The sequence below is a fragment of the Bidens hawaiensis genome, unplaced genomic scaffold, assembly GCF_021521415.1.
Source record: "Bidens hawaiensis isolate Kalapana, Puna unplaced genomic scaffold, B.hawaiensis_p1.1 tig00053664_1, whole genome shotgun sequence".
Lineage (NCBI taxonomy): Eukaryota > Viridiplantae > Streptophyta > Magnoliopsida > Asterales > Asteraceae > Bidens > Bidens hawaiensis.
The window spans coordinates 60,786-83,551 of record NW_027506267.1 but is presented as its reverse complement, the minus strand read 5'-3'; the positions used below and the strand labels follow the sequence as shown (position 1 = coordinate 83,551).

The window sequence follows — 22,766 nt, the reverse complement described above, 5'->3', positions numbered from 1 at the left end:
CCCACAAATATTTAAACTAAGTTTGCTATTTTTAAAATCTAAAAACCAAACTTACAGTATGATCAAACCACATGGACCAATCACGCAATTTCCTAATAATAATAATAATAATAATAATAATAATAATAATAATATTGTAAGTTAGTTAACCAGCAGTTGAAAAACCATAACTCCCTCCATTAAAATGAGACTCTCATCTCAAACCTTGACCCGTTTCACTCTCCCATCATTCAACATGACACCCGCCTCGAACTCGAACCCGAACTCGTTAATGTGGTTCCGAAAGGGTCTTCGGATCCACGACAACCCGGCGTTAGAGTACGCTGCCAAAAACTCAACCCAAGTCTACCCGTTATTCATCATCGACCCGCATTACATGAAACCCGACCCGACTGCATTCTCACCCGGGTCCAAGTTTGCCGGGTTGACCCGTATCCGGTTCTTGCTTGAGAGCTTGGATGATTTGGATTGTAGTTTAAAGAAGATAGGTTCAAGATTGTTGGTGTTGCATGGTGAACCACATGATGTTTTGATACGTTGTTTAAAAGAGGTAATATTAATGTAATTTGTCTCAAAATAATAATAATAATAATAATAATAATAATAATAATGATTTTTTTATTTATTTATGCATGATTCTAGTTTTCATAGTTTATAATTGTGACTAGGCTAGAAACTGTGTATTGCACTGGTTGAATAAATTTAATGTTATGTAATCTAGCCTAGGGGTGTGCAACAGTGCATTGTTCGGTTTGGTTATGTAAGGTTATTAGAAGGGCCGTCTCCGAGAATCGTGAAAAATTTTTGAGTCGAAGGCGAAAAAAATTGGGCCTTAAATTAGTTGAGTAATCGGGTTTAAACATTGAGAATACATATTTTCCTAATATATATATATATATATATAATTTAAAAAAAATAAAAATTCGAGTCTATCGGGGTCCGGCGACAATCAAGCCATGCCTCATAGCCGGCTCTGGTTATTAGCCTCAACGAAACTGAAGTTATCGGTTAACCTATTTTATTAACCAATAGATTTTTGGATAACTGGTTTGGCTTATTCGGTTAGTTTTGATGGTTTTTGGTCTTGTTTGGTTTATAACCAAAACTAAACTTGGGTTAAAGTTTTTGCTTAGAAATACGTGAAATGGAGGTATAAAGCTTGAAATTCATGAAAATATGAATGGTTCGGTTTGGTTCGGTTAATTCGGGTAACTGAGGGTATAGAAAAAAACCAAAAAATGATTTTCAGTTAAATTAGTCTTCGGTTAATTCAGTTCTTGGTTAATTTTGGTTCGGTTTCGCCGGTTTCAGTTTGGTTCGCTTTCGGTTAATGGTTCGACTATTGTTCAGATGTAGTAACAAGGATTTAGGAATTATAAAATAATATTTGGGTAATAAATAATAATCAATGATTTAGTTATAAATGGAAGATTTCGGAATTAAAATCCATAGACCATGCGTAGTGTAGCGTTTTGACCCTCCAAAATACATTGTTTTACTTGCAGTGGAACATAAAAAGACTATGCTTTGAGTTTGATACTGACCCATATTATCAAGCTTTAGATACTAAAGTAAAGGTATTTGTTATTTTGTTAATCACTTTTGCTTAAATATGTTTTCTTGTACATTTGATAATTATAACTTATCTTTTTTACATATAGAGTTATGCATTAGAAAGTGGTATAGAGATATACTCTCCAGTTAGTCATACACTGTTTAATCCTGCAGAAATTATCCAAAAGGTACTTGTATCAAATTATCAAAACGCAATATTAATGTTTTGTGTTTACTTAACATTTTATAATTTTTATAATTTTTATTTTTATGAAATATGAACAGAATGGAGGAACGCCGCCAATGAACTGCTTATTGTTTTCAAAAGTTGCAGGCGAGCCTGAATGGTTATCGTCGTCGCTCTCCACAACGCTTTATACGATTCCTCCGGTTGGTGATGTTGGAAATTGTGAAGTTTCTGAAGTTCCAACTGTTACACAACTTGGTTATGAAGATATTCAAGAGGTGTGTGTTTTTCGGTTTTGGGATATAAGAAAGTAAATATATACTTGGGTCTGTTAAACGAGCCGAACGTTCGACAGACTGTTTGGCGAGAAGTTCGTTTATGTTCGTTTATTATAGAATGAACATGTACACGAAGTTTTGTTCGATTAGCTAAATGAAGGAACACGAATAGAGGCCATGTTCGTGAACGTTCGATAAGGTGTTTGTCAACGTTCGTTTACGGATATGTTTGTTTATGCTCGCTATGTTTGTTTGTTTATATTTTTCATTAAGGTTTTTTTTTTTAAATCTTTTTAGTGACTTTTCTAATCTTATCATATATATTTAAGCAAAATGATATACTAAAAATAATATATAGGAGTATTATGTGATTATATTATATGTAAATTAACATATGAATATGAAATTATGAATGTTACAAAAGACACCAACACAAACTTGGTAGCCGGACCGAACCGTTGAAACTGACCATTATCGGTTAGCAAAATCAAATAAAACATTATGTTCATTTTTGTTCGTTCATTAATGAACGAACACGAAAACAAAAAAATTTATTTGGTTAGGTATTCTTGAACCTTTCGTTTGCCTGATAAAAGCTTAACAGATGAACATGAACAAGGCTTTGTCCTGTTCATTTACAGGCCTACTTGGGTCCCACATATAATAGTTATTGTAATTATTTTAGTATAATTAAAAGACATAATTTCATAGGGTTTAGGTTTGTTCTGTAATTATTATTACTGTACTCCTATAAACAGTTGATTAATAATATTTTTGTAGGAGGAACCACCTATATTTAAAGGTGGTGAATCTGAAGTGCTAAGGCGGCTTAGAGAATCAACCATGGATAAGGTTATTTTCGCATTTTCAGTTCAAACTGTTTTTTTTTTTATTTTATTTTATTTATTTATTTATTAATACCTATTTCAGGAATGGGTAGCGAAATTTGAGAAACCGAATACTGATCCTTCTGCATTCATAAAGCCTGCAACGACCATGTTATCGCCATACTTAAAAGTTAGTGACATAACATATTAACATTCTTTGTTATGGTCTCTAATTCTGTATAAGCTTCTGAATATGTTTGTTTGCATAATGTATGATAGTTTGGCTGCTTATCTTCAAGATACTTCTACCAGTGCATCAAAGATATCGAAAAAGAGTCCAAAAACCACACGTCTCCACCGGTTTCCCTTCGCGGACAGGTCAGTTTATATACATATATAGGGTGAGGATACTAAGAGAACCCTTTGGAAATTGAGAACCATTTTGGACTACTAAAAAATCTATAAAAAATATTTAAAAAATTATAAAACAAAAAAAACGTAAATTTTAAAATAGTTAAAAAAACTTTTTTTTACAAGGTTAAGAGGATCTCTTTCATTATATAGAAACATAGATATTACATCAACATAGCAGGTAGGCGGGCAACAAGCTACGCCGCCATCCCTTTCTAAATTGCAAACCCTAACCTGCTAAAGACATACCCCTGCCCCTTTGGAGTCGACACATTGCTATGCACAACCCGTTGGACCCTGGTTAGGAAACGGATAGCTTCCGGTGCCAAGGAGCCAAAGGTATCAAAAGCCAGAGGGACAAAAACATGTTGGTTCTCTTCGCAGGCTTTAGCATGTTTCTCCACCTTCTTCGTTTCAGCCCTTTTCATTGCTTGCCCAACTACAAACCCATTATCCCTCAAACCAGCTAAGGGAGATACCCCTGTGAGGTCAACACAAGCGTGTTTTTCCCCCGGCCCAACCAAAAACTAAAATTCTTATATTTCATTCCGGTTTCATAAAAAAAAAGAAAAAAAATCGTGTTATAAACATGTGTATAATTTTATATAATCTCTGGTTACGTAATAATGTACACATACGCACATGATCATTTACCTTAAATTGTACATATGTGTTTAATAAAAAACATGTATGTACATATATGTAGATATTATACATATATGTATAATTTAGCTAAACCGAGAATTTTTTTTATGAAACCGGGATGATAAATAAGAATTTTGGTTTTTTTTACTTTTTTTTATTTTTGTGTTTTTTTTTTTGGGTTTTTTCTGGTCCAAAATGGTTCTCAATTTTTAGATAGTTCTCACATGATCCTAATCCTATATATATATATATATATATTTGTATAAATAATGGCTTAATTTGTGCTTATGTTTTTTACAGTTGTTTTGGAGGGATTTTTTTTACACTGTTAGTTATGGCACTCCTAATTTTGATCATATGAGGGGTAATAAAATATGCAGACAGGTAATAACTTGTGTTTTTAAATATTTAACAAAAAATGAAAAAACACATATGAAATGAATAACTTTTTTGTAGATACATTGGAACAATGATGATGAACTGCTGGCTGCATGGAGGGATGCTCAAACCGGGTATCCTTGGATCGATGCCATCATGGTCCAGGTAATTAATACTCGTATCACAATCTCTTAACTCGTGTTAAAATTTTGTATTTTAGTTTTAGTTAGTATTTAGTAGTTTTTGGCTGAAATTTCTTTGTGTTGATGTAGCTTCGTAAATGGGGTTGGATTCATCATTTGGCTCGCCATTCCGTTGCTTGTTTTCTAACTCGTGGAGATCTTGTAAGTCGATAACGTTAATATCGTTGTCTAAAAGGGTGGGATGCGATACAAATAAATTTAACATACTAAACATGCAATGACTAGAGTAATTACAGTTTTTAAAGTACAGTAATTATGTTATAAAAAATAATATAGTGTAATTATAATTACTCTAGTTCAAAAGTTATAAAGTAATAAAATTAATTACTCTAATTATTTGTACACTTCTCATGATAAAAGTCATTTGTATCTGATCCAAGCCCCTAAAATTATTGTGAGACACTATACTAATAATAATGTATGTTGGTATGATGGGTCAGATGCTACAACTATAATTACGTACGTTGAATTGCTTCATAGTTCATTCACTGGGAAAAAGGACGCGACGTTTTTGAGAGACTTCTTGTAGATTCGGATTGGTCGATCAACAATGGAAACTGGTTATGGTTATCTTGTTCATCATTTTTATACCAGGTTACTAACTTTACTAGTCTACTTGTTACTTGATCAATCGCACGTTAAAAATATTAAAATAGCAACGAATTTCATCAATTTGCTAATGTTTTTGGTTAGTATCATCGGATTTATTCTCCTATCTCATTTGGGAAGAAATATGACCCTACTGGCGCATACATCCGACACTTTCTTCCCGTTCTTAAAGGTTAGTATTTGATACGTAAATAAGTAAATAACACATGAAAAACGAGTATCAGATATTATATGTATTAACACGTATTGTTTATTTTTTCTAGATATGCCCAAGGAGTATATCTACGAGCCGTGGACGGCTCCTTTAAGCATTCAAACAAAAGCCAAGTGTATTATTGGAAAAGACTATCCAAAACCAAGTGAGTATATATAGTTAATAGGATTAGGATTTTATGAGAACTATTTTAAAATTGAGAACTTTGAGATCCATTTTAAACCACAAAAAAAACTCCTTTTAAAAAAAATAAAAAAAATTATAAAACAAAAGCGAAAATAAAAAAAGTAAAAAAATAAAAAATTTTATTTTTCATCCTGGTTTCATAAAAAGAATAAATAAAATAAAAAATAATATCGGTTCAGAAAAATTATACATATATGTATAATACGTATTTTTTAATTTTATACAAGTTATTCTTTATACGCATATGTACAATTAAGATAAATGATAATGTACGTATGTGTACATTATGTGTATAATTAAGGGTTTTTTTATGAAACCGGGATGAAAAATAAAAAATTTTGGTTTTCTTACTTTTTAAAATTTTTCGTTTTTTTTTTTGTTTTATAATTTTTTTTCAAATATTTTTAAAGGGTTTTTTTCATGGCTCAAAATGGTTCTCAAAGTTCTCAATTTTCAAAGGGTTCTCTTAGGATACTCACCCTATAGTTATATACCATATATGATTTGTTTACATGTAATTAATTATTTTTATAAACTTTAATGTACCTTAATGAATGATGTATCCTAGTTCAGTAATTTCTCATGAAAATGCAAGCAAAGAATGTAAGAGGAAAATGGCTGCAGCATATGAGTTGAACAAGAAACAAAATGGCGTCGTGAGCGAAGAAGACTTGCATAACTTAAGAACACAAGTGGAAGATCAAAGCCAAGTGAGCGTTTCTAGAAGACTAAAACAAAAGTTGATTTGACGAGTTCATGGGTCGTGTTGGTTCGACCATCTTGGCTAGAGTTCACTCATTTGTAATTGTACCACTTAGAATGTAGAGGCAGAGATATGTGTGACTTGTGATTTATGAAGTAAGATGCATGAAGTAATGAATGTTTTTCAAACTAAATAGGTACTGATGATTAGATGGTATTTGTTTTTGCATACACATTAATCTTAGGCTCTTAGTAAAATATAATAAATAAACATCTTACACGCTAATTAATTGTTTCTAGTAACTGACTATAGCAGTCGGCACCTTACCAGTAAATTCGTATATTAGTATTCCCCAAGGGACATGGTTTAGTTTAGGGATGAGTATTTGGTACCAAGTACCAATACCTTTATTGATAATTCGATACGATGTTCAGTGCCAACTTTATTTGAAATTCGGTACTACCAGTACCGGTACCATATAGAAGTGAACATTTGATAATCTTCGTTTGCTAAGTTGAAATCAGGGCTCCGATCAAAAGCCCAGTTGCACCAAGTACTTATTGGATACAGTGAGCCCATTGGGCATTGGCCCATCACTACTGTTGGTTGTGTGTAATGTTTATCATGTGAATATTTTGGATATCAACTTTCCTTAAGGTGATTTTGGCACCAAAAGCTCATCTCAATTAAATGTGATTTTATCATGTGTCATAATATATGTCTATATGACTCAACTGCTTTCTCTTATGATTATTAATGCTAAAACTCTTGTTAATTACACCATATGCATGATTAATTATACGGGAAAATCATCAAAATAGTCATCTTGACGGAAATAATTATAAAAATAGCCTGAACCTTTTTAAATTATCAAAATAGCCTATTACTTTTTCTCATGCGTCAACCCTTCACCTCATGCGCCATCATGAAAAAAAATACTTTCCTTCTCATGTGCCGTATGGCGTAGCATTGACCTCCTAATAGGCCTTATAGTGAATATAGATCGGAAAGTTGATACAAGGTAATATAGGTCAGCAATGAGAATCGCCCACGACAACCCTTCAGTTCTTGTGTCGCACCTAGGATTGTTCAAAGGGTAAGACCCGACCCTTTACCCTCTTAGGAAAAAAAACATGGACCTGATACCCTACCCTCTAAATAATAAAAGAGTCGGGTATAGATATGGGTTTCAATAATCCAACCTTTTACCCTTTAAGGCAACAATCACATCTCCGTTTCAACATTTGCTAGTTGCATATTTTTTACAAGACTTTAATGTACGAATCCTAGAACAACTATAATTTCATTTAATAACATAGTAAAATTTAACTTCACAATTTTATAAACCATTTGAACTGATGCAAATAATATTCACATTCACAAATTACATGCAGAGAAAAATTCAGTGGTTCCCATATATTTTTATTTTTCTTAGTAGTTCGAAAATTTCAGATGAATCATATATAAATACAAATCTCTCCTAAATTTAAGATGAACCGTGAATTTGATGTATATCTAGAAACTAATAAACGGGTCAAACTCTTAAAATCCTTTTACCCTTTAAGGTGAAATTTAAAGACCCTTAACCTGACCCTGACACGTATTATATACCTGGATCTAATTAAGGGTTTTGCGAGTCAGGTAACAAGGCTTCAAGGGTCCGACCCTTATCTTTCGCACCCATAGTCACCCCCGCCACTTGTCGACCACTTCTCATGTAAGTGTCATTTTTCATCCTCCCTCATTAGAACGACACGTGTCAACAGTGGCGAAAGTTCTCAAGGGTCAGGGGTGGCCACGGCCCCCCCTGTTTTTTTTACGCAGCAGTGTAAATTTACCCGTTTTCGTCCGAAAATTTTTATACGTAGCATAAATTTAGTCGTTTTCGGCCGAAATTTTTTATACGTAGTGTAAAATTTAGCCGTTTTCGGGCTAAAATTTTTATACGTAGTGTAAATTTAGCCGTTTTCGGTCGAAAATTTTATACGTAGTGTAAATTTTAGCCGTTTTCGGGCGAAATTTTTTATACGTACGTAGTGTAAATTTAACCGTTTTTGGCCGAAATTTGAACCCGTCCGCCTTCGTTTGTGAAATGTTTTATACATTTTGAATCCGGCCCCCTCGGTGTCTTAGTCCAAGCTTCGCCACTGCGTGTCAATCTCTAGTTAAGTGGTAATTTCACAAACTACATGCAATTTTGATAATGACATTTAATACTATATGAGGCGGCCAAGTAATATATGGCATTATAGGAAGTGGTGATGTGCATGGTGATGAATATGGACGTCACCATTAATTGTAACAGCTTCCACTTTTATCAGTGATGGATGGATGGAATACGAATCTAGTACAATACTACAATGTAACCAATAATATGTAACAGCCTTGAGGATTTGTGTTTTTTTTTATTTGCTACGTTACATTTTTCGAGTATGTTCTCATCTTTTATGTCAAGTTCATATTGTTCGAATATTGTAATCACGGTCTCCATAACCATAGCCATGAATTAACCATCACTCATTTTCAGAAAGGATAGTTAATGTTCTCAACTTTAGGCACTTTTAAGCAGGTTCACTCGTCAGACCCTTTTTCTAACCAATCTTAAGACCACACGTAGTCAGGGCTGTCTTCGAGAATCCTGAAAAAAGTTTGGGCCGAATGCGGAAAAAATTCGGGCATTAAATTAGATGAGCAATTGGGTTTAAACCTTAAGAATACATATATTTTAAAATTAATTTATAATAAAAATTCAGGCCTATCAGGGTGTCGGACTGGGGTTGGTCGACCACGCAGCACTACCTCATCGTCGGCCTTGCACATAATGGGAAACGGCCAAAACGCACCCCCCACACACACACCTCCATGGCCATTGGCCGGTTTCTCTAGCTCCTTGGCATCACCTTGCCAACAACCGTTGTATACACAACGAGTAAGGCCGGCTATTAGGCAGGGCTGGGTGATCGGCTGACCCTGGTCGGACACCTCGATAGGCCTGATTTTTTTGAAATATATATATATATATATATATATATATATATATATATTATTTTTAATGTTTAAATCTAATTACTCTAACTAATATAAGTCTCAAAAAATTTTCGCCTTCAACCCAAATTTTTTCACGATTCTCGAAGACAGGCCTGACAACTAGCTAGCCAAAACGAAGATTGAAACGAGGGGGTGGGGCGGTGTGGCGCTCGTTTAGGACTCCACAACAAGCCCACTACGTGTGCCTAAGAGCTAGGTAAAAAATGAATGAAAGTGGAAGGGTTTATTAGGTCGGTACCTAAAGTGATTATTGTTATGATATTTATTAAACTCGTAAATAGGTAACTTAAATTTATATTTTTACTTGTAGATTTATATAAGTATGAATCAAACTTTTAGTGGTATTAAAATTATACACTCTTCATGACACAATAATTAGTCTTTAATATAATTCACAATATGTTACGATACACGATTTGTACTAAAAATCACTAAATAAGAGGTCTATCAGTAAATGTACCAACTGTCGGTAATTTGATGATCGTTTTTGTAGAACATCCGATATATCATGGGTAAACACTACGACAACGGATATTAAGGACGGATTACTAACAAATTCATAACGAACTTTAAAATTTTTGCTTTTTAGGATTTCGTTTTTGTTGGTGAGTTTTTAGTCGATAAAAGTTTGTTTTTAGCAACGTTCGGTATTTAAGTATGTTTTACAATTAAAAACTCGAGAAAACGTCAAATTAATATTAATAATAATAATAATAATAATAATAATAATAATAAATCCGACATTTAACCTAACATATACATACGATCATGACCATGCAGTTTTGGCATATGATCTTTCAATTAATCTAAAGCTACCAAGGACCAAACGCATAGAAACACGTGCATGTACTGATGTACAAGCATCAAAGGTACAACAAATATTCTTGACAGGTATAATATGATATGTATACAGAATTGGCCAAGTATAATATGATATGTATACAGAATTGGCCAAGCAAAAAATATTCCTCGATCATAGAAATTAAGAATATATATGCATGACACTTCTTAGAACATTTGGACACCTGTATTGAAGTTGCATGTGGCGTCGTGTCCATGTCTTTCAATCCTACATTCATTTTTTATTGTATGGTAACTTATTATTCACAAGTCGGTGAATATGAGAGGATCAAAAATTGATAAGCTGATCAAAGTTGGTTAAGTATTTAAGTTGGATTACAAGAAGCCTGGTTTAGTCTTGTCTTAGTGATTTAGTTACTTGACTCTCAAGTTAGGTGGTTGTTGAGTTAGATAACAAGTAGCTAGGTTATAGATTCATTATTTATATATGTTACGAAAGAGTGAAACGTTAAATAAGAGAAACAAGAAAAGTATATTGAACTAACGGAATTGTAACACGAGACAATGAATAATTACTTATTTATTAGTTATAAATTACCTAAAAGGATTTTTAACCAAATTAATCAAATCAACTTCTCTGTAATAATAAAAGAGATATTAATTTTAAGTACTCCCAATTTTGACACATTGGTAGATAGATCTCCCAACTTACGAAATGTTCCCCAACACTCCCAATTTTTAACATATTTTCTTTTGACACTCCCGGAGCAACGATACACTAACTTCGTTAGTGCTTGAGGTAAAAAATGTCATTTTCAAAATTCAAGGGATAAAATCAAAATTTTGTTTTAATAAATATTCCACCATCCCTCTCCACCCAACCGCCACCCTTCTTTCATGCCGACAACCACCAACCACCACCGCCACTATAGCCATCAATCACCCCTCTAACAGCCACCAACCACCACTGCCGCTGACAGCCATCAATCGTCGGTGGTGATGGTGGTTGGTGGTTGTCAGTGGCGGTGGTGGTTGTCGTGGATAGGGATGGTGAAATATATAATAAACAAAATTTTGATTTTATGATTGAACTTTGAAAAATGGCATTTTTACCCCAAACACTAACAAAGATAGTGTCTCGTTACTTCGCCGATGCCTGAATAATATATGTTAAAAATTGAAAGTGTTGAGGAACATTTCGTAAGTTGAAAGTGCTATCTACCAATGAGTGAAAGCTGAGAGTATTTTCCATAATAAAAAGATATGAATACATAAATTAATAAACATCTTATAATTAAAAACCCGTTCATTTAAAAATCCAATTACCAATACTTTTTTGTAGGCACACAACTCAAATATTAGTATGCATGTTCCCCGTTCCCCTCAAAGTATTTTTTTTTTTCTATTTTACACGCTTGTAACTTTTCCTCGGCTAGAACCCACAATCAACCTACTTTAACATGCCAAGGACCTTCCTGTGAGATATTGATAATGACATTGCATTATTTATAGTATGAAAATAACTTTTAGGCCACAATCGCATTACGTGTTTATACTTGTCGAATCCTTCTTCTTGTGTTAGAAAAGAAATATATAAAAAATAAATATTTAATTAAAATATTTTTATTAAAACAGTAAATATTCTGATTCTTAACGCGTTTTGACTTTCCCCCAAAACAAAAGTATTTTCATTATTTCATATAGCTTTATGCATTAAACTGGGTTTAATCTTATTTGTTTGTAAAAAGTTCACATTGTTAAATACATAAATATAAAATAAATCACTAGAGTTCTATATGTAGCTAAAGGTTATTCCATAACTTTTTCCATTTGTGATATAACGTATTAATAAATTCATAATGTTTTAGATATAAAAATGAATCGGATTCTTTGAGTTGATGTTTACTAATTTCAACAACCAATAAAGTTAACTTTTTAGTTTAAATTATAATACGTTTTTTTTCTTTTTTCATTACTTGGTTATATCATATATGGATGTTAATGTATATAGTTTATTTATAAACAATAAATTTGCATAATACACATAAAATTAATAAATTATGATGTTGATGAAGTTGAGTTATAAGATCACATATTATATTTCAGGTATGAGACCGAAAAGGCGAAAACTTGACAAATGTTAAGCATACTAAGGGTATGTTTGGCAAGGAAATGAGCTTTTAGGAGCTTCAAGCTTTAAGCTTTTTTGAAAAAGCTTATATTTAATAAAAAGTTTTGCTTGGTTGAAGTAGCTTCAAGCTTTTAGATTGGTAGAAAAAGCTAGCTACAAGCTTTTACATTTGATTTTACAAGTTTAGTACTTGAACTTATATCAACTTTTGTTAATTTATATAATAGTTATACATTCAACCCTTATATAAAACTAACTACCCCATGACTTTTTTAGGAGCCATAACTTTTTCACACGTTAATAATTTTCACTCGTTGAAGATATGCATTTTTATATATTTTTTCTCAGAAAATGGTGATTACTATGATGTTGGACTGTTGGTATAGAGGTGGACAACAAAACCGGTTCCTGGAACCGGTTCGGTGGAACCGAACCGGAACCGAACCGGTTCCTACCCGTTTTTCGTAGGAACCGGTTCGGTTCCGTTTCAACCCGACGATCCGGGACCAGTTTGACATTTTTGGAGGTGGACCGGGTAGGAACCGGAACCGAACCGGAACCGGTTCTGGAACCGGTTCGACCGGAACCGGTTCGGAACCGGTTCTAGCCGTTGGAGTAGTTCTAGCCGTTGGGAAATGGTTTTATGGCCGTTTTTTGACCGTTGGGGTCAAAAATGGCCGTTTTTTGGCTCCCCAAACACCCCACTACTAGTATAAATAGGTATTTAGTGTAATGGGTTCATCACAACACTCAAAACGCAAACCCGAACGCAAAAAAATACAAAAAAACGCTATTACAACGTTCTGAGTTCTCTAATCTCTTGTTTTCTCTTCTTCTATATTCATATTTGTTGTTATGGCTGCCTCACAATCATCGGTTGGTCAAAGTTCCACCGCCGGACCAAGTTTCGTTCGTATTGTACCTCATAATCGTAATCAAGAGATTTTGTGCAATTGGGATTTGGTTGAATTTAGTGACCATTCATTGAAGGCTCGGTGCAAGTTTTGTGGGATTTATTTAAACCCACTTTCGAATTCAAATTTGAATAAACACATCGAAAGACCGTATTGCAGGGCGTTGAAACAGAACGTCGAGTCGCAACAAACGCAAATGGATAGTGAAGGCGGAATATTTACATACCAAATTGATCGAGTTCAAGATCGTATGGCGAAGTTTGTGATTCAAGAAGCTTTGCCGTTTAGCCACTTCGACAACCCTCGCTTAACCGCCATGATTCGAGATACGCTTCAACCACAATACACTCACGTAAGTCGTCATACTCTTAAACGTTATTGTTTAAAATTGTGGAAGAAGGCCAAAGAGGTACTAATTGCATATTTTGAAAATATAAATACGGGATAAACTTAACTAGTGATGTTTGGTCGGCTCCACATGGTCTACCCGAATCTTATCTTTGTGTCACCGCTCATTGGGTAGACCCGTCATCGTGGGAAATGATGAAACGCACCATTGCTTTCGAACTCTTTGAGTATCCACATACGGGAGATAATTTGTTTGAAATTTTAGATTATGTTATAAAAACTTATAAACTATAAAATAAAATATTTTCAATTGCATTTGATAACACGTCGAATAATACATCGGTGGTTGATAAATTAAAATTAAAATATACGCCGATTTGCAATGGTGTATTTTTTCACTCAAGGTGTGTTGCACATATCATTAATTTAATCGTGCAAGACGGACTTGCTTCGGATGAGGTTACATCGGTTATAAACGATTTTAGAGTAATGCTACATGAAGTTTTTAAGAAAAGTAAAAAAAGACAAATGGATTATAGAAAATTTTGTAAAGATACGGGAAGAAAAGCTTTGGGAGCTAATTGGGATGTACCTCATCGATGGAATTCCACTTGCATAATGTTTCAAAGTGCTTTGAAACAAAGAGAAACTTTACAAATGTTTCATTCTAGTCTTGCCGAGAATGATTTGGCAATCCCCTTTTCAAATGAGAAATAGGAAATTATCAATGACTTATCGACTTTTCTTGAAGTTTTTAAAACATCAACTACGAAACTATCGGGAACGTATTATCCGACAAGTCCCTTGGTTCTTTCGGAGTTATTTTTAATCGTTAACAATCTTAAAGAATTTGAAAATAAAAGTCCAATGTTTTCAAACATCATATTACCAATGAAGTTTAAATTAAAAAAATACTTTCTTGAATTGCCACCGATTTTTACTTGCGCCGCCGCTTTAAACCCAATGTTAAATGTTACGGGGGTTGAATGTGTGATAGACGAAATTTTTTCAGCCTTAGATATGCATGAAGTTGACCCAAACTTTTCAACAGAGGCACAAAATGATTTTAACTTGAATTTTAAATTTATGTATGACTTTTATATAAATAAATATGGGTCAAACATACACATGCCTACGCCGGGGGGGTCTTCATCAAGTTCAAGTGCTACTAGAGTACGAGACCCCATGATTAGCCTTATGAACACCGTTCGCAACGTAACGGCTAAAAAACAAAGGGGTAACACCCCTTCAAGCGAACTAGGAAGGTATAGTGCATATGATTTCTCTACCGGTTTATCCGAAGAGGAATATGGCACTTTTGATGTTTTGGCTTGGTGGAAGGTAAAGGAAACCGAGTTTCCGATTCTTGCCACCATGGCCCGTGATTTACTAACCGCCCAAGCTTCTACGGTAGCTTCGGAATCTGCTTTTTCTCTTAGTGGCAGGGTAATATCGGTGAGAAGAACAAGACTGAATTCGGAGTCGGTGGAGATGTGCATTTGCTTGAAGGATCACTTGGACTCAATCGATCGTGTTCAACACGTAACCACTCTGGAAGACGAAACACCACTTGATGTTCGAGTGCACGACGAACAAGAAGGCGTTTCTACAAGTAATTCTGATGAATAAGTCGCCACTCAATAATTACGACGAACAAGAAGGCTTTTCTAGAAATAATATGTCACAACTTTATATTTATAAGTTTAATGTTTTGTTAGTTTGTTTTTGAATATTTTAAAACATGTAACCTTTTTTTTTGAACTTCTTAAAGTAAATAAAATGAATTTTATGTTAATTGTTTTTTTTATTTAACATGTTATACAAATACGAATCGTATAACACCGCTCTTGATTATAATTCAGCATTTGACTTGCGTAAGCCAAAAGACTACAATACATAGCAAACTCAACAAATGTAACACGATACAGATTTAAGTTCACCATTACACGATACACGATACAGACTAATCAATTCAAACACGCTGACACTCATAGCATTAAGTTCAATATGTTGTTTACCATTGCTCTGTGGGTGAACAACAAAAGTAGCATGAGCCTCTTCAGAAATCAGAAGAACACAAATCATCACCTACACAAGCAGCGGAAACGAAAAACGAAAAAAAAATAATATTTTACACTGTAACCGGTTGGAACTGGTTACAGTGTAAGAACCGGTTTAGGAACCGGCCAGAACCGGTTCCACCGGTTCCGGGTCCGAGGGTTGGGGAACCGGTTCGGTTCCCTAACCGGTTCGACCATGGAACCGGTTTAAACAGTGATGTTGACTAATGGAACCGGTTCTGAACCGGTTCCGGTTTCTTTGACCAACCCGATTTGATCACCTATATGTTGGTATATGGTTACACTAGAAGAATGTGAACGACGGTCGTCGTTGGTATAGGTTTGTCACTAGAATCTGGTCGCAATAGCTAAAAATGTCGTCGGTATGGTTCTTGTTGCTAAACCTTGGTCTATATCAACGACATCTGATTGATAAAAGGTTCGTCAAATTTTTATAAAATATAAAAAAATGAATATTTAATTAAATTACATTTTTAGCGATGACATGCTGTCACTACAATTTTATAAAAATAAAGATTTATTAAAATAATTTTGTAGCTTTAGCAACGACATGTCATTACTAAAATATATTTTTTTAATACTTAATTTTCTTTAAGAAAGATAAGAGGGGATGAGTGATGAAAGGAAGGTTTGAGATTTGGTTGATTTGCATAAGTATTTTATTTATTTATTTATTTTCGTATCCTGACTATGATTTCTTGCTAATTAGTTTCGTTTTAGTAATAATAATATAAAAAAAAATTTTTTAAAAAAAAAACCTTTAAAGTGATAGAATGTAAATGTTTTGATGGCTAGATTTCGATAAGCAAAGATGCCATAACTAAACTTATTTTTAAGTATAAAAAATTATTACTATAATGGTAGTTGTCGAAGTTAGTGGCAACAGCATATGTTGTCTCGTGTTTAAAAAGAATTAACCTAACAAGGAACATTTAAAGTTTGTTATCTTTTTATTTAATTCTCTAAGTCCACCCTAAACCTAAATGAGCACCGTCAAAATTTTATTTTATGCAAATTCGAATATAAATTAACAACACAAAGTATTAAAATAAACAAATATAATAAGAAAACAAGAAAAGGCGAAAGACGAAACTCGATGCTTTGATACCAATTAAAATTCTTCTCTCCATGCTCTTTACTTTAACACTACATTAACCGTAGATAATGAATATGACGCTACCCTATATGATTCTATGAATTTAAGAACTGTTAATTATATTAAACAACAAAATAAAACAAAAAAAAAAATATATTTGAAAAAACTATGAGACTTGGAGATGGTGCTTGTGTAAATATGCAGTTTTGGCGTACTTCATATGAACTTTCGATTTAGGCGCTAAAAAAATTCATGGTCAGCTATTCAATACTATGTACCAAATAGTCTTGACTAAATGCTACCAAGGTGTTGCATAAGGCTTTACATTTTCAAATGGTCAGGTTTCAAGTCGTATAGTTGAAAATTGTACTTTAGAAGCAAAGTAGAGAGTGTGTGAGTTACTATGATACAAATTATAAGCTTATACACTACTAAATGCTTTTAGTCGTTTTCAGGTTATGCCACTAATATGGAGGAGAGAAATACGAGTAAGGGGGAGAGACATTTGTTCACACGAAGGCCCTCCTACGGATTATGCGAGAGGAGATGAGAGAGAATGTGTGATTTTGCCTTAAGGCGACACACATTGTTGTTCTTGCCACCCTATGCTTTCGTTCAATTTAGCTGATCCCTTGTACTACTTAGAGGGTGGTGTACCCGCTTAAATTACATCTTGTGAGCATCTTACACTCACGTAAACTTATATATATATATATATATCCCAAAAAAGGTACCAGGGTTTGCATGCAAGGCCGGCTATGAGGCAGAGTCGGATGGTCGACCGACACCTTGATAGGCCCGAATTTCTTTTTCTTTTTACATTATATATACTTTTTTTGAAAAAAAAATATGTATTCTTACTATTTAAAGTCAGTTACTCAACTAGTTCAAGGCCCAAATTTTTTCAATTTCGGCCCAAGTTTTTTCACGATTCTCGGGATGACCCTGGTTGCATGTGGCCGAAACCGAACAAGTCGAGTGCCAACTAATATTAATCTTCGGTCTGCTTCATTCACCTAGGGCACTTGCCACAAAAGCCGATTCTGGATAGCCTCATAAGGTCTCACTCGAGTATTGGAAACCAAAATTAGAAACCGAATGCACCACCAGATGAAACAAAACAGCGGTGGAGTAGCCAAAGGAGGCGATAAAGCCGAAAACACTACCCGAGGACACCCCTAGTATCTAACACTAATACTAAAATATAATAAAAACCAATAAAAGAACCTAACGAGTCACTTAGTAAAGTACAAAATAGAGTAGTTCCAAAAAAGGTGCACGAGGAATGAATGTACCGAGCAGTGAAATCAATGAGAATTTGAATTTTAAAAAAGGGTACAAGATGCCCATGAATTCTGTTCCTGTCTTGTAAACTAAGAGAAACAAACAAAATCCTAATAACTAATTCTAGATTTCATTCAACATAATAATTATTATTATGTATTTGTTTTACTTGGTCTTCTTGAATCTTGATTATTGAAAGATTAAAATTTGCTCCGGTGTGCGTGTGCGCTGTTTGTTTTTCTTTTCGATTTGCTGTTTGAGTTTGAAAAAAAAAAAAAGAATTGGCCCAAAATAATGATTTGGGTCTAAATAGTTTTGTTAACTAACAACTAGTTGTATTATTATTATGCTAAAATATTAGATTTACATATCTATTGAATTCTTGTAAATTACTAAAAATATAAAGTAAAAAATGAAAATATATAAATTCTATTCGGGATAGATTTCTGATTTTATCATTTGAGCTTCAAAATTTTGGACATTTTTTCTTAGCCAAATATAATGAATTTTGGTCTAAATCATTTTGTTAACTCATAACAAGTTGGTTATTATACATGTCTACTAAAATATTTATTCAATTCTCATGAATTACTTAGCATATCGCAAAAAAAACAATAATCTATAAATTCAGTTCGGTTTTTATTACATGCAAATCCAAAATATAACAATAAGTTTAATTTTACAAAAACACAAAACCATACCGTTGATTTTTACTTACATTTGTCTTTTTTCCAGTTCCAAATTCATTTTATCAGTTTGATGCACATCCCTATTATTAATTCTTTGCCAGTCACATATAGTAATGATAACTTAGATAATGGGTATCCATCAACTTTGTATTAACTTTTCATTGAAAAAAAGTTTTACCAAATTGGGTTATTATTATAATTATTATTCTTTGTTTTAATATTATAATAATAATAATAATACTAATAATAATAATAATAATATTTCCAGTGCATAAATTCCTCCATCTTTTTACAATGTTTTTGAGCCATTATTATTATTATTATTATTATTATTATTATTTCATGATTTGATTCTCATTATGTAAAAGATTTCTTGCTTTTGTTTCTTTTTGTACTTTAGGTTCACATATAAATTCACACTCATACCACATACTTGTTTCTTCATATAAACACAACCCAACATATTATTATTATTCACACTTACACAACATGTCTAAGATGAGTTATTCAACTGCTTCCATGGGCTCTGGTAAGTTTAAACTTCATTTCCCATGTGCACACCAACTGTTTGATAAAATGCCTGTTAGAGTTTTTTTAGTTTAATTTGAATGTTTTAATGTTTGGATTCAAAGAGTTGTTGTAGACAAGTGTTTAATGAAACCTTCCATTAAAATATTTGTAATTTAGTTAGAATATTTGAATGTTTTGTGTTAAAAAGATTGTTGCATACCAAGTGTTTGATGAAAGTTTTCAATGATTTTTTTCAGGTAGTAGAACTGCTAGGCGAACCATTGAGTTCGGGAGGACGTATGTTGTTAGGCCGAAAGTGAAGCACCAGGCGACCGTAGTTTGGTTGCATGGCCTTGGCGATAACGGGTCAAGGTAGATTTAATATTTGTTAAAGTTTTAACATTAGTTTTGTGTTTAAATTATATTCATGTTGTAAAGATTGTAATGGTTTTTTTTTTTTTTTTTTTTTTTAACAGTTGGTCACAACTCCTGGACAACCTTCCTCTTCCAAATGTAAGCATGTTATTATTATTATTATTATTATTATTAAAATGGGATTTAATTATGTTTTAAATTTTGCAGGTTAAATGGATATGTCCAACTGCTCCAACTCGGCCCGTGACCGTTCTTGGGGGATTCCCTTGTACTGCATGTAAGATTAAAACGATAAAATGTATTCTTTAATTCAAATATAATTCAAATAAAAAATATTTAAAAAAATAATATTTTTGGGTTGTTTACAGGGTTTGATGAAGGTGAGCTTTCAGAAGACGGTCCGAATGATGTTGAAGGTTTAGACGCTTCAGTCGCACACATAGCAAACTTGTTATCAACGGAGCCCTCTGATGGTATTTTTTTTTAATTTATATATTTTTTATTTTTATGCATTTAAAGTTATAAAAGTTTTTTTTTGGGGGGGTTTTTAAACAGTTAAACTCGGTATTGGAGGATTCAGTATGGGTGCTGCGTGTGCACTTTACTCTGCTGCTTGTTTTGCTCAAGGAAAATATGGAAACGGAAACCCGTACCCGATTAACTTGAGAGCCGTAGTTGGATTAAGTGGATGGCTTCCCGGTGCACGGTAAATTCCAAAAACAAGATATTTTTGTTAAAATTTCATCACGAAAAAGAAACTTAGTTTTATTGGTATGCAGGAACTTAAGGAACAGAATAGGATCAAATGATGCTGCAAGACGGGCTGCTTCGTTGCCCGTTTTGCTCTGCCACGGACAGTGTAAGTGTTTTGAAATTTGATGGTTATATTTTACTATGCCAGCTGGAAATTAAATAATTGGAATGTGTATCAGGTGATGAAGTAGTTCCATATAATTACGGAGAGAGGTCTTCTCAGATGATGAGTTCAGCGGGTTTTCGTTATGTTACATTCAAAAGTTACGAAGGGTAAGAAATCAAAATTATAAGTTCATAACTAAACGGAAAATTGGTTTTAAATAATCCCAACTATGACCAATCAACAAATAACAGTCTCAACTTCACACTTGGTTGGTGGCGGTCCCAGCTAAAGGTGTATTTGTTTCTAACGGTCCGTGACTAACGGATGGTTAACTCCGTTAATCCGATGCTTACTTGGCATGTAAGCATTGGACTAATGTATTAAACATTTTAACCATCCGTTAGTCTGGACCGTTGGAAACAAATACACCTTTAGCTAGGACCGCCACCAGCCAAGTGTGAAGTTGAGACTATTATTTGTCAATAGGTCTGGTTGGGATTATTCAAAACTGATTTTCCTAATTAAAATTCCACTTAGATTAAAACCCTTAAAAATAAATATGATTTTGCTGCAGGCTCGGGCATTACACGGTTCCTAAAGAGATGGAAGAAGTGTGTCAATGGTTGCAGACAAGGCTAGCCTGAGAGATTAACTAATTAACTCGTGCTTGGATTAAAGAAAACCGAAGAATAACAAGACAGTTACACAGATTTTGAGTTGGGAGAAATAATTAGATTTGTAGTGATGAAGATGGGATGGGATGGTATACATATATGATTATATGAATATATATATAAAGTTGTTTTATATGTTTGTTGTTATAAAAAATAAGGATTTTCGCGTATTGGTTCTTAGATGGGAATATGTTGTTTGACAATTTGAGTTTTGGGATTTATTAAGAATGTAATGTAATGTTATATTGACAATAGATGAAATTTACGGAAATGGTTATTTGTCGTTTAGAAACGCTTCTCTTTATACGGGTAAGTTTGAAGATTTATTCAAAAACGTTACCTTCAGCGATAACTCGACTTTAAAGTTTGTTATTAAGAACTTATTGCATCAATTGATGGGACTATTGTATGTTCCATAGTAGCTTTACCCGGAAAAATAACCTCAAAACCCTGCATTTACGAATAAATCAAGTACGCAACGAGTTTGTAGAATCATAGCAAATATAATCAGATGTGACATTTTCAACTAAGTTAAAGGAACACGTTGAATGAGTCAAAAACTCACCCGAAGTCGACTTTTAATGCATACAATCTTCAAAATTACTTTATTATCAAAGATGAACATGAATATGTCTTTGGGTCAATCTAACCTGTTATGACCCGAATGTGATTTGACCCGTTACCCACCCGTCCCCACATATAACTTCCTAAATCGTTTTATTCAAGAATTTTTTATTATAATTGTAATAACAATTATATGTAACCATATATAATGGGCCAAAGATGTTTTTGAGCAGTGTTTTAAAAACCGGTTCAAACCGGCCGGTTGAACCGATTAAACCGGATTTCCAACATTAGGCTGGTATTTTAAGTCTGGTATTTTTGACCGGTTTGCTAGAACATCGTACCGGCGGTTTTGTCTAAAATACCGGTTTTTACCGGCTACCCGGTTTTAAGCCCGAGAAATTTTTGATATTTGCTGCCCATATTTTTTCAAAACTACTTTTAACCCAACAATTAACATTCAATCGTGTAAACTTTTGGACTATTTTTTTAAAATTGAGTGCTTTTGTATTATTTTTTAAATATAGATTAACTTTTGGATTAATTTTTGTTATAAGAATCATTAATTTTAGGTTATTTTTGGATTGAAATTAAATTTATAAGAAATTATAAGGCAAACTATTCAACTAGTTGAACCTCCCGGTATAAACCGGTTCAACCGGTTGTACCATTTTTTAGTCTAATCCGGTACAACTAAAATACCGGTTTTTAAAACATTGTTTTTGAGACAACCCATCCCATTTTGACTTGTATTGAAAAGTGGCCCAATTCAACCTGCACCAATATTGATCTGTTATCCCGGGCCGTCTGGGATGGGGAGGCAGGGAGGTCGGCCGCCTTAGGCCCGATCCATCCCAGAGGTCCGGAAATTTTTAAATATATATATATATATATATATATATATATGTTTATATTTAGAAAAAAAAACTGTATTAGGCCCAATCACAACTTTTGTTTAAATAATACCCTATAAGTCAGGCCCAAAATCCAAAGTATATTCAATACTCGATTACTTTTTATATATGAGTCAACGAATTTATATTTTACTTGAGGCTTGAATTTATGCTTGCCTTCAGCCCAAAATTTTTTAGCGATTCTCAACGACAGTCCTGCTGTTACCCAACCTGACCATCTAGCGCCAAACAATTTTTAAATGCGACATGCTCGATTAATTACCTCCTTTTGAAGGTTATCTCG

The 22,766-nt window shown here is 33.4% G+C and overlaps 2 protein-coding genes across 2 annotated transcripts; both read left to right on the top strand.

Annotated features, from left to right (window-relative positions):
* Positions 1-6,287, top strand: LOC143617292 ((6-4)DNA photolyase-like). Its single transcript, XM_077089899.1, has 14 exons — positions 1-550; positions 1,506-1,577; positions 1,662-1,742; positions 1,840-2,019; positions 2,800-2,871; positions 2,950-3,036; positions 3,126-3,224; positions 4,203-4,286; positions 4,359-4,445; positions 4,553-4,624; positions 4,964-5,077; positions 5,177-5,264; positions 5,356-5,451; positions 6,066-6,287. The coding sequence occupies exons 1-14, from the start codon at positions 185-187 to the stop codon at positions 6,239-6,241; spliced, it is 1,674 nt and encodes a 557-aa protein (XP_076946014.1). The 5' UTR covers positions 1-184; the 3' UTR covers positions 6,242-6,287.
* Positions 6,288-18,931: 12,644 nt separating this feature from the next.
* Positions 18,932-21,276, top strand: LOC143617300 (uncharacterized). Its single transcript, XM_077089906.1, has 9 exons — positions 18,932-19,116; positions 19,355-19,469; positions 19,574-19,610; positions 19,680-19,749; positions 19,841-19,945; positions 20,028-20,178; positions 20,252-20,331; positions 20,405-20,498; positions 20,906-21,276. The coding sequence occupies exons 1-9, from the start codon at positions 19,077-19,079 to the stop codon at positions 20,973-20,975; spliced, it is 762 nt and encodes a 253-aa protein (XP_076946021.1). The 5' UTR covers positions 18,932-19,076; the 3' UTR covers positions 20,976-21,276.
* The last annotated feature ends 1,490 nt before the right edge of the window (positions 21,277-22,766 follow it).

Coding starts and splice junctions, on each gene's coding strand:
- LOC143617300 (XM_077089906.1), top strand. CDS start 19,077: ATGTCTAAGATGAGTTATTCAACTGCTTCCATGGGCTCTG. Junction 19,470..19,573: donor CTTGGCGATAACGGGTCAAG/GTAGATTTAATA, acceptor TTTTTTTAACAG/TTGGTCACAACTCCTGGACA. Junction 20,179..20,251: donor GGATGGCTTCCCGGTGCACG/GTAAATTCCAAA, acceptor ATTGGTATGCAG/GAACTTAAGGAACAGAATAG.
- LOC143617292 (XM_077089899.1), top strand. CDS start 185: ATGAGACTCTCATCTCAAACCTTGACCCGTTTCACTCTCCCATCATTC. Junction 2,872..2,949: donor GAGAATCAACCATGGATAAG/GTTATTTTCGCA, acceptor TACCTATTTCAG/GAATGGGTAGCGAAATTTGA. Junction 3,037..3,125: donor TGTTATCGCCATACTTAAAA/GTTAGTGACATA, acceptor AATGTATGATAG/TTTGGCTGCTTATCTTCAAG.